Source organism: Myiozetetes cayanensis, unplaced genomic scaffold, assembly GCF_022539395.1.
Source record: "Myiozetetes cayanensis isolate MyiCay16 unplaced genomic scaffold, myiCay2020 scf4, whole genome shotgun sequence".
NCBI classification, from domain to species: domain Eukaryota; kingdom Metazoa; phylum Chordata; class Aves; order Passeriformes; family Tyrannidae; genus Myiozetetes; species Myiozetetes cayanensis.
The window spans coordinates 47,018,351-47,033,148 of record NW_026087631.1 but is presented as its reverse complement, the minus strand read 5'-3'; the positions used below and the strand labels follow the sequence as shown (position 1 = coordinate 47,033,148).

Genomic DNA, 14,798 nt, shown 5'->3' with positions numbered 1-14,798 from the left:
TCAGAGGCACAGGACAGAAGTGCAAGCAGGGAAATAAGTGAGTAGCAAAACGAGAATTAGGACAAAGTAGATCAGATGAACTCTAATGAAGGTAAGCTTGTCTGTGTTGGATCTTGTGATGAAGGTGGGTGTAAGGGCTAAAAACTCTTTGTGAAATGGCAGTGAACAGGAACCTGTGGAGATGTGGGTGAAATTATTTTTCAGAACTGTTAAGGTGAGAACAAATGAGAAGAGATAATAGTGGAGAGACCTGAAAATCATGAGGGCAGAAGCAGCTGTCCAAACCTGCATCTGGTTAGCCTGGAGGAGATGCAGAAGGGCTGCCAGAGGAAGGGATCTTGTTATCAAGGTGTAGTGCAGCCTGAACTAATAAAGGTGAATATAGTGTGAGGATTGCACAGGGGTATGGAGAGAAATCATATGGTAAAGTGAGACACTGAGTGGAAATAGGAGGGACACCCTTTAGATGTGCTGGGGTTTTTAAAAGGTATTTTGTAGGGGAGATGAGGCAAGGGAAGAGCTGGTGAGTACTTCATGGTGGAGAAAAAAATGAGTGTTCATATAGGTATACTTTGAAAAGTTTTACATATGTGGGAGGTGCTGCATACAGAGTGGATGTGCTGGATAATTTTTGTGAGTTAATGGTATTACCATTTGTACTGTGACATTCCACAATCCTGGTGTGGAAACAGTTGATTCATCAGAGTGGAATTTGCATACTAATTATAACATAACTAATTATTGTATTTAAAAGGAATATGCTGACATATTGCTAGCTTTTCTCCTTCCCACTTACCTTAGAAATAATTCTTAGTTAGAAAATTAATATTATTTTTCAATAATAAATGTTGCAAAGCTGAACTCCACATATCAGTGACTTGGACTTTAAGTGGAGATGGTAATAAAAATCAGTTTAAGTGTCTGTTGTTTATTCATATTTGTCCCTTCACTGTAATGGTTAACCACAGCACGGTTTCTCGAGATAAACTTTATGGCACGGAAACACCTGGTTTGTATACATAGATTGCAAAATCATATTGTTGTGCATAACAGCTCAGCTATAAATTAGACCCAAGTATAGTGGGATGTGGTCAGCTAACACTTCTTGATCTGTATTTCACATGTGGTGCTCTGTAAGCCCTCTCTGTTTTTTACTAATCTGTTTCTTGAAAATATTTTCCATAAAACTTTACTGATCTCTATTTTATTGACAGAAATCCATATTTCTGTTTTGGTTTGCTTTCCTGCAGGCAGCATCATAAAATCTTTATCAAGTGAAAATGGCCCTTAGCAATCTGACTTCAAAGGCTGTACTACTCTACGATGAATGGATTAAAGATGCTGGTGAGTAATTTAAATCTACCAATTATATTGAATAGCAATGTGCTGTTGACTAACTTAAAAGTAGCTTTGTCATCTTGTAAATTTTTGTTAAACTTGTCGGTTACCTATTGACAGAGCAGACTATTTTAAATAGGAAATTAGCAAAACTCAGGTAGTTCATGGGAATAGGCTCACAGTAAATAAAGTGCAGACAGTTATTCTTCTGTAAATGTTATTGGCTTGCCTGAATATATAATTTACGTTTCTCCTGTGCTGCTGAATATAAGGTTTTAACTCTTTTTCATTCATCAAACAATTGGATTTTATTGATTAATTAATGCAGGTTCATGGTGTTACTGTATTTTGCAAAGTGAAAAACTCCAACAAACCCTGACAAGTTTCAGTGTTTTGAAATGAATCCTCAGAGTAATTAACCCTGTCACAGCTCTATTTTGAAAAGGAGTGTTAGTTTCTTGTTGCAGCTAGTAAGGGATATTAAACACACCTTGCTTTTATGTTGTTGCTCTGTATGTTTATCAAAAACTTATAGAGAAGATCTCAGTTTTGGAGTTAAGACCCATCTATCTTGGTCTTTCTCATTGTGGTAGGCATATTAGCCAATTCCTGGGAAAAATTTGAGACGCAGTTAAAGTTTGATAGATAAAATTATGGATTATCTTTTTCAGCCTAGCTGAGCACCTTTCCCCTTGTTCTGTAGAAACACAGCATGCAAGTGTGAAGGAAGTTTAATCAGTACGAATCAGATGAAGTGGATTGGGATGGAGCTGGGTGATTAAGGAAGCATTTCTTCTGCCGTGGCCATGACTTCAGAACTTGAGTTCCTTGTCTCCCTGTCCACCAGTGCCTGTATTTGGCATTTTGTACCATACTGTTAGTGGCGGAGCATGCTTTCCTCAGGATCAAGATAGGAAGAACAGTAGAAAAGGTTTGGTAGGAGCAGTGCAAGGGTGGATGTTGAAAGAGCAGTCAGTTATGAAGAGCTGGTGATTCTGGAGATTCTCTTGCAGTGCACACAGGCAGATTCTGTGTGCTGTGGTTCACAGTCCTTGTTATGTGTGGGCAGCAGCACTGGCACATTACAAGCTGTGAGCAGCATTATAATGTTCTTTCCTCCTCAGTCTGTTTTTACACTTCCAGTGACTGTAAACCACATCAGAGGGTTTCATGGGTGATAGGTTGCCTGAATGCTGTGGGTTGAAAATTTGCTGACTTAAAAGTGTTTGCCTGTGAATTAAACACTTGACAAAAATTGCAATAGTATAATTTCACTCTTAAAATACAGCAGCAAATCATGAAAACAGCAGTTTACTGAGTCAGTAGTTAAGTTTGGGGTCATTCTGAAACAAATCTTCTAGAAGTCAGTATATAAAAGTCAAATCAAATCAAATTTAAAAAAAAAATCCATGAAGCTTGTATCAGTTCTCCTGCTTATGGAGAAATGTGGAGGTCTTTGGTGAGCTGAGATTTGGTGATGAACCACAAAAGGGTTCAGTGGAGTCATGGTGATGCTTGGATGGAATGCCTGCCAGCCTTAGCTGTAGGGAGAGGGAATGGGGTTTGCGTATAAGGAGGTGTCTCTGCAATATATCTCTTTGGGATAACTGGAGAGGAACATGCAATACTTGCTTGATGTATTACAAATTGCTTCTAATATGAAAGAGTGTGTTTTGTGGTGCTGTAGAGACAGAAGGTCACGTCACTCATGAGTCTGTGTCTCCTTTTCATTATCTGTGAAGTACTGATGCAGAAAAACGCATTGAAACCTACAGGTCCTCAATCTTATTATCCAGTCAGTATGGATTTGAGGTGAATGGACTCTGAAACATGATTGGTTTGACAGAAAAACATAAAGCATTAGCAATTAAATACTTTTCTGTAGCTGTTTTAGTAAGGACTAAAACTGATTTAATTTTTTCTCTCCTCCCCCTCTAGATCCAAGACTGGAGGGCTGGCCACTCATGTCTTCACCTTTTCCAACAACCTTTATCATTGGAACCTACATTTATTTTGTCACTTCCTTGGGACCCAAACTTATGGAAAATAAAAAACCTTTTGAACTCAGGCAGATAATGACCTTTTATAATTTTAGTGTGGTAGTCCTCTCTTTATATATGACTTATGAAGTAAGTACTACTTTTGTTTGTAATGTATTTATATATTTCATGTCTCTAGCTTTTAATAAATCTATTAATATAACTCCCACTCTCCAGTTCTCAAAAAATATTATTTCAGTGGTTGTAATTATATTCCTCCAAGCAGTATGCTAAAATAGTGATTCTTGAAAAAATTCAGATTATTGTGCCAAATTGGTAGGACATGTTTCTTGTAGCTCTTACTTCTTGCATGAATTTAATCAGGAATTACAATGACCTGCTTGACATTTCTTTAAACCACTCTAAAGGCAGTGCAGCAGCAGCTACTTTGTGATATGATTGTAGTGTGGAAAGTGGAGGGTAAGATGCATGCTTTTGCTATTTAAACATCACTTTGCAAAATTGCCAAATTTCCTTTTAAAATTTCGTTCCCATTTTGGTTATAACCCTCAAAAAATCCCCAAAAACAAACAAACAAACAAAACCCACACGAAGAAACAATCAAACAAACAAAAAATCCCACTTCTGTTAGTGTCTGACATTACCACAGTATTCAATTAGTCTGCTATCAAGACTTCCATGTTACAATTTCTTGAAAGAATCATGGACAAAGTGTAACAGATTGAATTTCTGCTATTGTCTGGTAGTCAGCAAGAAGCTGATTCTTTCCCTCTTTGGAACCAAGTAATTTGGTGGGTGAGTTAGTACTGTGCTGTCTTGGTGGTGTTCCAAAACTTATTTTCTTTAAGCAACCAATTCTTTTAGGAAGTTAAAAAGACTAAAGTCCTGCATCTGTTAAGGGAGTTGAACCTCTTATCATGCATGAGAGGATAGTGATGATAAGAAGCACTTTATAAACAGATATAAAATACAGTAGTCGTAGGGGCTGGCAGTGGAATGAGCCAAGTATAATATTAGTAGTGTTGCTCATGTCCAAATAGGTTTATTATATTATTATATTATATTATATATATTATTTAATATATTCCAAGAGAAAAGATTAGATGATACTTGGTACGTAGAGTCCTTTGTTCAAGTGTGTGTTCTCATTGTAGCTTCTGATCACTTGTATCAGTGAAAGACCAACTGAATCACTCAGTTTAACTAAGGAAAAATTTTAGAAACTGTGTTATTAAATATGCATTGTGCATATGGATTTGTTCCTTGTCTTTGATGATAATTAGCAATTATAGATTTTTATAGTGCTAGTTTCGTTAGACTAGTAAGATGCTGTGTTGGATTCTTTTTAAGATGGTTAGCTATGGTTTTGTGGTCTGATTTACACAGTAAGTTGTTTTTTAGCATTGGTTTTGAGATGAAGCTGTTTTCCTCTTCAGTTACTAATGCTGAAATAATGGGTGTAGGAAGAAAATTCCTATCTATAGGTGTGGTCTTGGAATTAGGAATTCATTAATCTGCAACAGCAAAGGATTTTGTGGTAGTTATCCCACACAGAGGTAATTGATTGACAGTTACTTATTCAACATGTTTTTAATATTGTTTTTCCTCTCCTGCTTAGTGATTGCCGAAGTAATCCAAAATTAATGAATTTTTCAAAGGAAATAAAGTAAATTTTTGCCCTTTCCCTTTTCTTTGCTCCAGTTTCTTATGTCGGGTTGGGCCACAGGTTACTCGTTCCGGTGTGATATTGTTGACTATTCAAGGTCACCAACAGCTCTAAGGGTAAGTTGCCAAACACAAAGCTGAATTTTTGTCATAGAACTATAGAATGGTTATAGTTGGAAGTGATCTTGAAGATCCTCTAGTTCCAACCACCCTGCCATGAGCAAGGACATCTTCCACTAGACCAGGTCATTCAAAGTAGTATTGTTATACACTGATTTTATTTTCAGAAATGCTTTTTGAACAGCCTTCTTTTTTTGAATGCACTGCTGTAAAGTGAAATGCACCATGTGGAAATGCCCTTTTAGGTAATGTAGAGCATGTGAGATAACTGGATGGGTTGGTTGGAACAAAGAAAGAGGCAATGAATTTGTTACTTGTTCTTCTTGTTTCTAAAATTCCTTCGAGATTTATAAATATTTTGTGTGTTTAAAGAAAAATGAAACAAACCATACACTTAAATATTTCTGTCAACCTTGGGACACCACTTAACCTGGTGCTTTCCTTTATTTTCCTGTATATATTTATTTGTCCTGCAGCTGCTTAGTTTTGTTTATGACTGTTATGATTTGACAGCTGTTTTTTTTTTTTTACTCTTGCAGATGGTGCGAACTTGTTGGCTTTACTTCTTTTCCAAGTTCATTGAATTATTAGATACTGTAAGTGTTTGTAGCTTAATAAAAGAAATAGTGATGTTTCCTTTTCACAATAGAAGAACCAGTGCTGTTGAGCACTGGGGGTATAAATTGCTTTTTATTTAGTCCTACAGTCCTCAATCATTAGAATACTATCCAGGTGTCTACCCTTAATAACTCATCTGATTGTCCTATTACACTGTCATTCCTTGATTATCAAGAAAAATGTTAATGAGAGAACACAGCTTTAAAAATTTAAGAAGACCAGATAAAGTAATTGTTTGTTTAACTAACCTGTTATGCTATGAATACATTAATCTGTTATGCTATGGCAATGCTTGTCTCAACACTGCAGATAAAAAAGAGTTGATTATGCTGAATATATGTTTTCATATCATATTCAGATTTTATCTTTCCCATTCAGAATATTATCATCACCAGCTCTGAATACAGCACAAAGTTCCCATACCTACCTTCTCTAAATTCCTGGAATTGCCTTGAGGGTCATGATTATAGAGGTGTTTGATGTCAGGCTGACACTCTAACCTTTTTCAAAGAAAGTCTGAGCAGCAATGCATTGAAGCAGAATGCAGACCTTGGTCACCACCAGCAGCCATCTGCCTTTCTCTCTTCCCAAGACTAACACCAAGTAGGGTTGGCTTAGATATTTTCAAATCAGCTTCTGAGTGCTGGAATCATCTGCAGTTCTATTTGCCACCAATAGGGTGGTTCAGGAGCTGCCTCCTGAGTAGTGAGGATGTTCTACACTCTTCGAGTAAAGTTAGCTGTCTGACTTTCATTCTGCAAATGCTTATGATTCAACACTGGAAGATCTTACTGACTAAATGAAATGAAATGGTAATGGAAGGGTCAGGAATGCTAAAACTGGAAAATCCTGACAAGTTTATTCCTCTATTTGCCTTTATTTACCACAGGTTAGAGTGCTCCTTTTTAATTAGTCTTGAGGCTGAATTTTTTTTATTTTTATTTTGCTGTGTTTGAATCCACACAAGTAGGTACCTGTTTCTCGTCATATTTTGCTTTTATTCCAAAAATAATTTCTTAGCTGTATTTAAATCTGCTGATTCCAAACATTTTCCCCAGCAAACCACACTTCTTCTTTTCTGTGTTTATTTGCGTGCCATGTGATACTACCCTTTGCATGACCTGACTTCTCTTTACAGAATTTTTTTCCTCTGTCTTCTCTTAACAGTTCCCTCACTGTCTGTCCTTTAAAATGTGGCCTGTCAATATCAGTTAAGAGTACCTATGTATATTCTGTCCAATATTGCTGTTTTCCAAGGGTGGCTAAGTCAATGTTCATAATAAATTGCTATTTCTCTGTTATTTTCTACTATCTCTATCTGTTGCTAATCCTTCAGTTAATCTTCTCAAATGGCATTTCATTAATAGTTCAGAGGACTTAAAATCTGATGCTTCTAGAGACTTCTCAATCCAACCAAGTCCATCTTACACTGTTGTTGCACATGTAGGTGATGGCTCAGCCTTGAACATTTGGTTTCAAAGCTTGCACTGGCTTTTGAGACTTCTCAGGATTTTACATACTGGTTTTAATTTTTTTTTGAAAACTAGGCTGCATATCCAGACCCTCAGTTTTCCTTCATCTCCCAAGACTGCAATTGCAAAGAACTCTTAAATATGAGCGACTGATACATACAGTTTTCTTTAAGTATGTTGGGCTTGATTATTTTCTATAACTTTCTGTTCATTAAAAATCTGTTTCAGATATTTTTTGTGCTGCGTAAGAAGAACAACCAAGTTACATTCCTGCATGTCTTCCATCATTCCATCATGCCATGGACCTGGTGGTTTGGAGTCAAATTTGCTGCAGGTAGTGGAGAGAGAGTTGAACTGGAGTTGAACATATCTTCTGGTAGTAAAAGTTAACTGTGGTAGGCAAAAATAAAAAAGAACAGAATTAAACATCTTGCAAGCATCAATTATTTTAAATTTAGATTTCTGCAGTATTTTATTGAACAACTGAGATTACCATGATTATTTAAAAGGTTGGGGACTACTCATTTTTCCTATTTGACAGCATTTTGTGCAGTACTGATTTCTTATGGCGGGAAAAGCTGCAGAGGAGAGAGTTGTATATAATCAAAAAGCACTATTACATGAAAAAGGCAAGTGATAGTAAAATCAGAAGTGCTGGAGGAGATACATGAGACAAATAACTCCGTTGAAACTACTTCAAAACCATTTGTCCTCATGAAATGTTAGAACTGTGTTGTGAGGGAGGACTGTTCTCCTTATTTTTCCTGTTTGAGAAATTATTCAATCTTTGTTGCAGTTGCTTTTACTGGCTTTAGGTAGTTGTGAGTGGGGTTTATTTACATATAATATTTTGGCTTTCACGAAGCTACAGAAATATTTTTCTAGACTTTCTTTATTAAAGAAACATATTTGAATTGTACTGAATTGAAATTCTTTGTCCACTACCGGCTTACCTTCACTTTCTCCTTTTCTGCTCTGTGTATCTATGCATGCATCTTCCTATGTTATATTATTAGTGTGGACCACTAATAAATACAGCTTGCCACAACAATAATCTGATAAGAACAGAGTGGAGAAATGCACAGTCAATTTCTGGGACAGTTTAGGCCTTTTTAGGAGTTTTTACTGAGAAACAAGGAGGGTTGTTAATGTTTATTCCCTTATGTTTCCTGACAGCATGTTTTGGGTTATTTTATCCCAGAACATAGGTGATGGATTGATGAAGAGAACCATTTCTTATTAATCTGATCTATTAAAGTCTGTTTTATAAAAACAAAAACAAGACCTGGAAGTAGTCGAGAAAATGTGCAGATGGGATCCATTGAATCTGTCCAGTGTGCAGCTTTTGCTAATGTGTACATATATATATATATATCTATATCTATAGGATATACTTCTACTCCATTTGTTGAGTTTCTGTTATTAGGAAACTGGTGAATTGACTATGTAATTCTCAAATCTTTCTGAGTAATTGGTATTAAGTTAATGGCAAAACTGTGAGTAGTTTTCTCAGCATACACTTCAATGTGTTTATAGGTTTGCAAAAGAAAACCTGCAGCAAATAGCAGTCTCTCCTCTTCAACCTTGAAAATTTTCCACTTAATAGGTGATTAACTTTCTACCTTTTATCTGGATGTTGGATCAGTATACCAGCTGCAGGCTTATGATTTTGCATAAGATTCAAATTTCCCATGTGATAACTTGACAAATACTTTCAGCAAAGTGTGCAAGAATTGTTTTGTCCTCTGCTAGTGATAGTTCCTCGTATTCATGCAGAGCTGTGTTTAGTCCAAAAACTCTATTGCTTATCTTTACACTTATCTTTCTAAATATTTTTCAGTTTGATAACTTAAATTTTTTCCAAGAATTTCAGTCCTGCTGATGATTACCTTGTATTCAGTTTCATCAGTGTTTCTCTTTCTAAATAGCAGCATCTATCAAGTTTGTAGCATGGTGCTTAGTATTATGCTTGCTTTTTGGAGCACATTGCACTGTTGATTAGGTTGTTTTTTTTCTTTTTTCTCTGCTTTAACTGTTTATTTTTTCTTCTGAATATTCACTGTGCAAGCCAAAAAAAAGTATGTATGTTTGAACTGTAAGAACACTCAAATTATTTTTAAAAATACAAATAGCTAAGTTTCAAAGAAAGATTGCAATTACAGCTGGAGGAGTTATGCTCTATCAAGCTGGAAGAGTAGTGTGAGCAACTAAAAACATAAAATATTTTATTTTTAATTCGAATGATTCTTAATGGGAAAATAGCACTCTTTTTTTATCACTAAATCTCTCCTATCATGTCATTTTTTCTTTTATGCTCAGTATTTTCATGTTCATATTTCTCTTTCGTATTTCATTTCATATTTCTCTTACTTTGCTGTCTGCTGCTTCTTACATCACTTTTACCTCTAATTTCTTGCATTCATTAAAATGCTGAAATCATTTATGAGATAGCAAACTGATATGATCCCTCAGAACTGATATCAACCAATTCAGGGTTAAATACCTTGAGGATTAATCAAAATCTAGGTTTTTTGGTACATGTTTTTTACTCGTACTCAAAATATCTGCTAGGACCTGAGGTAGCTTTTTAAATACCTGATGCTATACTACTACATTTTGTTTTTCTACAGGTGGTTTGGGAACATTTCATGCTTTGTTGAACTGTATTGTCCATGTTGTCATGTACACTTATTATGGAATCTGTTCTTTGGGACCAGCCTACCATAAATATTTGTGGTGGAAAAAGTACATGACAACTATACAACTTGTAAGTAACTGTTTTTGACAAATACAAGTCTCAAAAATGTGATTGTGGCTGACACAGACTTAATGGAATAAATTTGTACTTTTAGTTATTTATGTTCATGTGTGTGGGTTACAGTTGGCACAAGATTTATCTTTTAATTGAGAAAAACAAAAAGTATGACCTCTCCAGTTATATACTTAAATCTGTGGACTTCAGCACTCACTCTAAGCATGGATGTAGACACATGAGCTTTTCAGTTATGCAATACTTGGTAAATATATTTACAAAATTCATTGCTTGTATAAAAATTATTAAAATGTAAGTTTATACCAAGAAAATACAGTTGATATACAGAATAAATATGTAACCAGTAGTGAGGAAAGGGAAAAAATATTTCTTTTGAATTTCATGTCTGTTCTTTCATAGAAAATGTTTATGTTTAGAGAATTTAGTCACAGAATCACAGAATATTCTAAGCTGAAAGAGAGACACAAGGCTCATAGAGTCCAGCTCTTAAATGAATGGCCCATACTGGGATCAAACCCACAATCTTGGTGTTAGTAGCACCATACTCTAACCAACTGAGCTAATCTCACGGTCCTCTCTTCACCCCAGAGCATTACAAAATACTCTTGCAGTAATTACATTGTGTTTTATCGGCTTTATATCACTTTCAAAAGGTTTATGGTTCTGGGTGATTTTTTTTATGCCCGTCTTTAATAGCCGGATTTTTGAAATTCAGCTCTTGGCTAAACAATTGACTTATCATGAGCAAGGATGCTAATAGAGGAGGGAGAGGAGCACCCTGTGTCCTTGCACATAGGGCTGATGTTAATGGAAGAGTTCATGTAACCATGTGCAACTCCGAACAATGTAGCTTGAATATTTATATCTCAGTCTTTTTGTCTTGGAGGCACTATCAGTGGACTATTAACTTGCACTTCATGTGGAATACTTTTTTTGTCACATGCTGGTGTGCAGGGAAGGTGGGAATTCATGTTCCCAAACCCTGTAATGGTTGTTCTTCCCCCCACTCCCTCCCCCGCCTGGCTAATTTCTCTAAAGGAGCCTCCCATTTGTCACTAGTCGAACACTGTTTGCCTCCTTCCTTCTTCTCTGAACTGACCAGAGCAGAATCCCATTCTCCTGCTACGAGTTTCTCAGTGCTGCTTGTAATTCAACTAGTCCCAGAACTTTTCTTCCTTTTCTCTGTAAAACTGTTTTTCAGTGGAGTAATATTTTTGGAGAGGGGTTGTAAAGGGGATCTCTGTCATCTTAAGAAGTTGTGTTGGTGTCTCTGTTGCTCCCCACTTTCTGCCAGCTCCACCCCTTCTATCTGTTTTCATGCATACAAGTTATGCTGATTTTTTTTAAACTTCTATAGTAAGTATGTAATTTATTTAAAAAGTACTTTTTTTTCCCTCCAGGTCCAGTTTATTATGATTACAGTTCATATAGGACAAATCTACGTCATGGATGATTGTCAGTACCAGTATCCAATTTTCATGTTTATTATTTGGCTGTATGGCTCAATGTTTTTAGTCTTGTTTCTACACTTCTGGTACCACGCTTACACAAAAGGACAAAGACTACCAAAGATGGCAAGAAATGGGATCCACAAAGATCAGTAAAACAAATTCTTGTCTCTAAAACCAAAAAGTATATACGTCAAAGGGGAAACTTGCACTACTTGACAATCAAGATATTTAGGTGCGCACACTACATGGTGTATATTTTTTATGTTTTCTTCCAAAACAGAATTTGTATTTTACCATAAGTTATTTAGGATTCAGAATATGAGGGCTGGAGGGAGCACTGTGGATCTCTGATTAAAAAAAAAAAACCACAAACAAATAAAAAAAGATAGATGATATCTATCTAGGAAATGCATGAAAATAAAGATAATAATTAGGAAATTAAAATGTGCATGAAAAGTACTGAGTACTTTGAACACTGAGGGGGATAAAAATCACTTCACCTTAAATGTAAGCTGCTGAGACTGTCAGCTGAATTAAAAGAATCTTCAGTAAATACTATTTAAAGCTTATTAATACAGTTAATACATAAACATTGTTATATTTGTTTATAGACTGTATTACTTTAAAGGAAGGATTGTGTGTTAATCTGTCAAGGCATGGCGTTTCATTTGAAGATCAGGTTTTTGGATACACTGTCTTTTACTAAGAACTTAAGTCATTTCATGTTCTACTCAGTTGGACATTATCGTAAATGTTGGAAAGCTACTAATATGGGGATTATCTGAATTGTCTTGTAGCGATCTTGTAGTGGTCAAAACATCTTACTGATTTGTTCACTGTAGTAGCCTAATATACATATTATTCAATGTATCTATGGATATATTTTATATTGGTAGCATATGCTGTTTATGGGAGGGGATGAGGGGATTACTGAATCTTGTAATTCAATAGCCAAAATCTTAGCACTTAAATAAAATTAAAAAATGAAATTTTCTTTGATTGAAGCTTGAATGTTGCCTAGCATGATTGTACCCTGTTCTACTCTCTTCCGTTTCCATTACCTATTGAAATACATGCCTAGAAAGAGTTTGTGTTGGGTTTTTTATTATTATAATTTCTTGTTTCTATCAACGCAAGGCTGAAGTTATTTCTTTAACAGTACCAGTTACTTTGTCCAGAACCAGGCAAAATAATATGTGACATTCCCTGGCTTCTGAGAGTGGATCAGGCAGTGGTGACTGGGCACGGCTCCAGTCTGTGTGGAATTAACCAGAATGTTTTTTTTCCATGGCTAGGCAGACCCAGGTTAGGGTCACACGTGTAGAAGTCAAAGGAACTAGCTATCATATGTAAGTTGCATTTGTACTGCATGACTTTATTAAGGGATTGATGCACACAACAGACCTGCAAATGAGGAATTAAAGGTGTTTAAATTAATGTTACCTTTAAAAGTATTGTTTTCTATTACGTTTAACACTAAAGAAAAGAAGCTTGCAATACTTGCTTTGTATTTGACCTGGTCTGGAGGATTTTCAAATACTCAAAGGCAGGTTTTAATAGGCTCCTTCTTGTACAATACTGAGGGAACAACTTTTATTACCTGAACATTTTATTTTATTGACTTTTGTGGTGCATTTTAAATGCTAAAAGAATTTTAACTTTATCGTAGACATGAGTTGCAACTGTTTTCTTTTGAGATTACATTGAGTCTTCTTTATAAAACAAATTTTAAAAATAGTTTATGTTTTATCTTTCCATTGTTTAATCCCTGTAACTGTCAGCTCTCATGACAGTTTGAAAGTAGATCTCAGAAAGTATTTGGATGACTTGAAATCTGTATTGGGACCCCTGAATTTCAGACGCTTGATCCTAGAATCATCAGTGCTGAGTTCTCGGCTCCTTGGCAGTGCATGTGGAAAGGTGCTTTATCAGAGAATCTCACTCATGGGCTTCTGTAGTACCTGAGAGTGTACATGGTAAAAACTAAGAAGCACTGTATGTGGACAGATGCTGAACAGGAAAGAGTCAGGAAAAACTTCCAATTCCAGCAGTTGTACCGTAGCCAAAGTCTTCCAGAGTTAGTTGAGATTAGGAACTAATAAGCAGGAGCAGAAACTGGAGATGCTAATCACTCTGTGGGCTGTCAACAAGTGCCATGTCAGATTCATGCTGCATAATCTCTTGCACAATGGTTTAGTTTTCTGTGACTTATGAAGCATTTGGAGAAAGAGAATGCATTGTTTCAGTGAGTTGTATGAATGTATCCTAAGAGGATGCATAAAGTGTAACTATGCCAATGACATCAGTACAAAATGTTATTAAATCCTGTCCTCTTACACCCAATGTGAGAATCACACAAACTTGACGTGGACCTAAAAATTTTGCATCTTACATGCTTAAGTGTATCATACATTTGAGGTAGGTTATAAAGAGAAGTGCATGTTATGGTGAACATTGAGAGGGGAATTTTGTTTTCCTTAAACTTGGTGGAGATGAAACACTAGTGTTAGCAGCCATTCCTCACCTGTGGCAGACCTAACAATTGACAGATAGCTCATCTGTAATAGGTGTCACAGGAATGTCAGTTATATCCCTGCCCCTGCAGCATAGCTGACCTCCTTTCAGAATTTTGTGCCTTAAGACAAGATTCCTATTTATTTTTCAAATCACCCTTTCTTTAAAATAAAAAGCTAATATAAAACAACTCAATGAGGTCTGTGACACCACCATCAATCCCTGTCTTCTGTATGAATAATATAAAATATAATTGTAAGTAATAATTATCCAGCACACCCCCTGAATTCAAAACAAAATTACTGATCAAAAAATATGATTGAAACAACTTTAAAACATAAAAAAATGTTGAGTTTTGTTGGATTTTTTTTGTTGTTTTGTTTGTTTGATTATTTAGATAATGCCAAGGTTGTGTTTTCTTTATCTGGGTGCTAGTTCACTGGCCAGTGTTCCACTGACACGGTTTGACCCATTGTCACCCACAGAATGAGTCAGGTTAGAAGGTACCACATGGGTCATCTGGTCCAGCAGGGTCATCCTAGAGCACATGGGACGGGATTGCATCCAGACACTTCTTGGATATCTTCAGTGAGGGAGACTCCACAGCCTCTCTGGTCAGTCTCTTACAGTGCGTTGTCAACTGCACAGTAATGAAGTTTTTCCCTATATTCAAGTGGAACTTCCTGTGCATCAGTTTCTGTTTATTGTCTCCTGTCCTATTGCTCAGCACCACCGAGAAGAGCCTGTCCCCCTCCTCTGGGCACCTCCCTTCAGATGCCGGTGTACCTTGCTGAGGTAAGGCTGGGTGTAACCCGAGCCGCGCTCCGCAGAGCCGCCCTCAGGGCAG

The 14,798-nt window shown here is 36.2% G+C and overlaps 1 protein-coding gene across 2 annotated transcripts in view; it reads left to right on the top strand.

The window, feature by feature from the left end:
* The window catches only part of ELOVL7 (ELOVL fatty acid elongase 7), a 30,099-nt gene extending 17,576 nt beyond the window's left edge, over window positions 1-12,523 (top strand). Inside the window, exons 2-8 of one of the 2 annotated variants that reach the window (XM_050330115.1) lie at window positions 1,251-1,344; window positions 3,277-3,467; window positions 5,040-5,120; window positions 5,663-5,719; window positions 7,442-7,547; window positions 9,844-9,980; window positions 11,387-12,523. In XM_050330115.1, coding sequence (XP_050186072.1) covers window positions 1,281-1,344; window positions 3,277-3,467; window positions 5,040-5,120; window positions 5,663-5,719; window positions 7,442-7,547; window positions 9,844-9,980; window positions 11,387-11,590 — 840 coding nt within the window. In that variant the 5' untranslated portion in view covers window positions 1,251-1,280 and the 3' untranslated portion in view covers window positions 11,591-12,523. Of the gene's footprint in view, window positions 1-1,250; window positions 1,345-3,276; window positions 3,468-5,039; window positions 5,121-5,662; window positions 5,720-7,441; window positions 7,590-9,843; window positions 9,981-11,386 lie in introns of both variants that reach the window. The other variant, XM_050330114.1, reaches the window with a different exon arrangement.
* The last annotated feature ends 2,275 nt before the right edge of the window (window positions 12,524-14,798 follow it).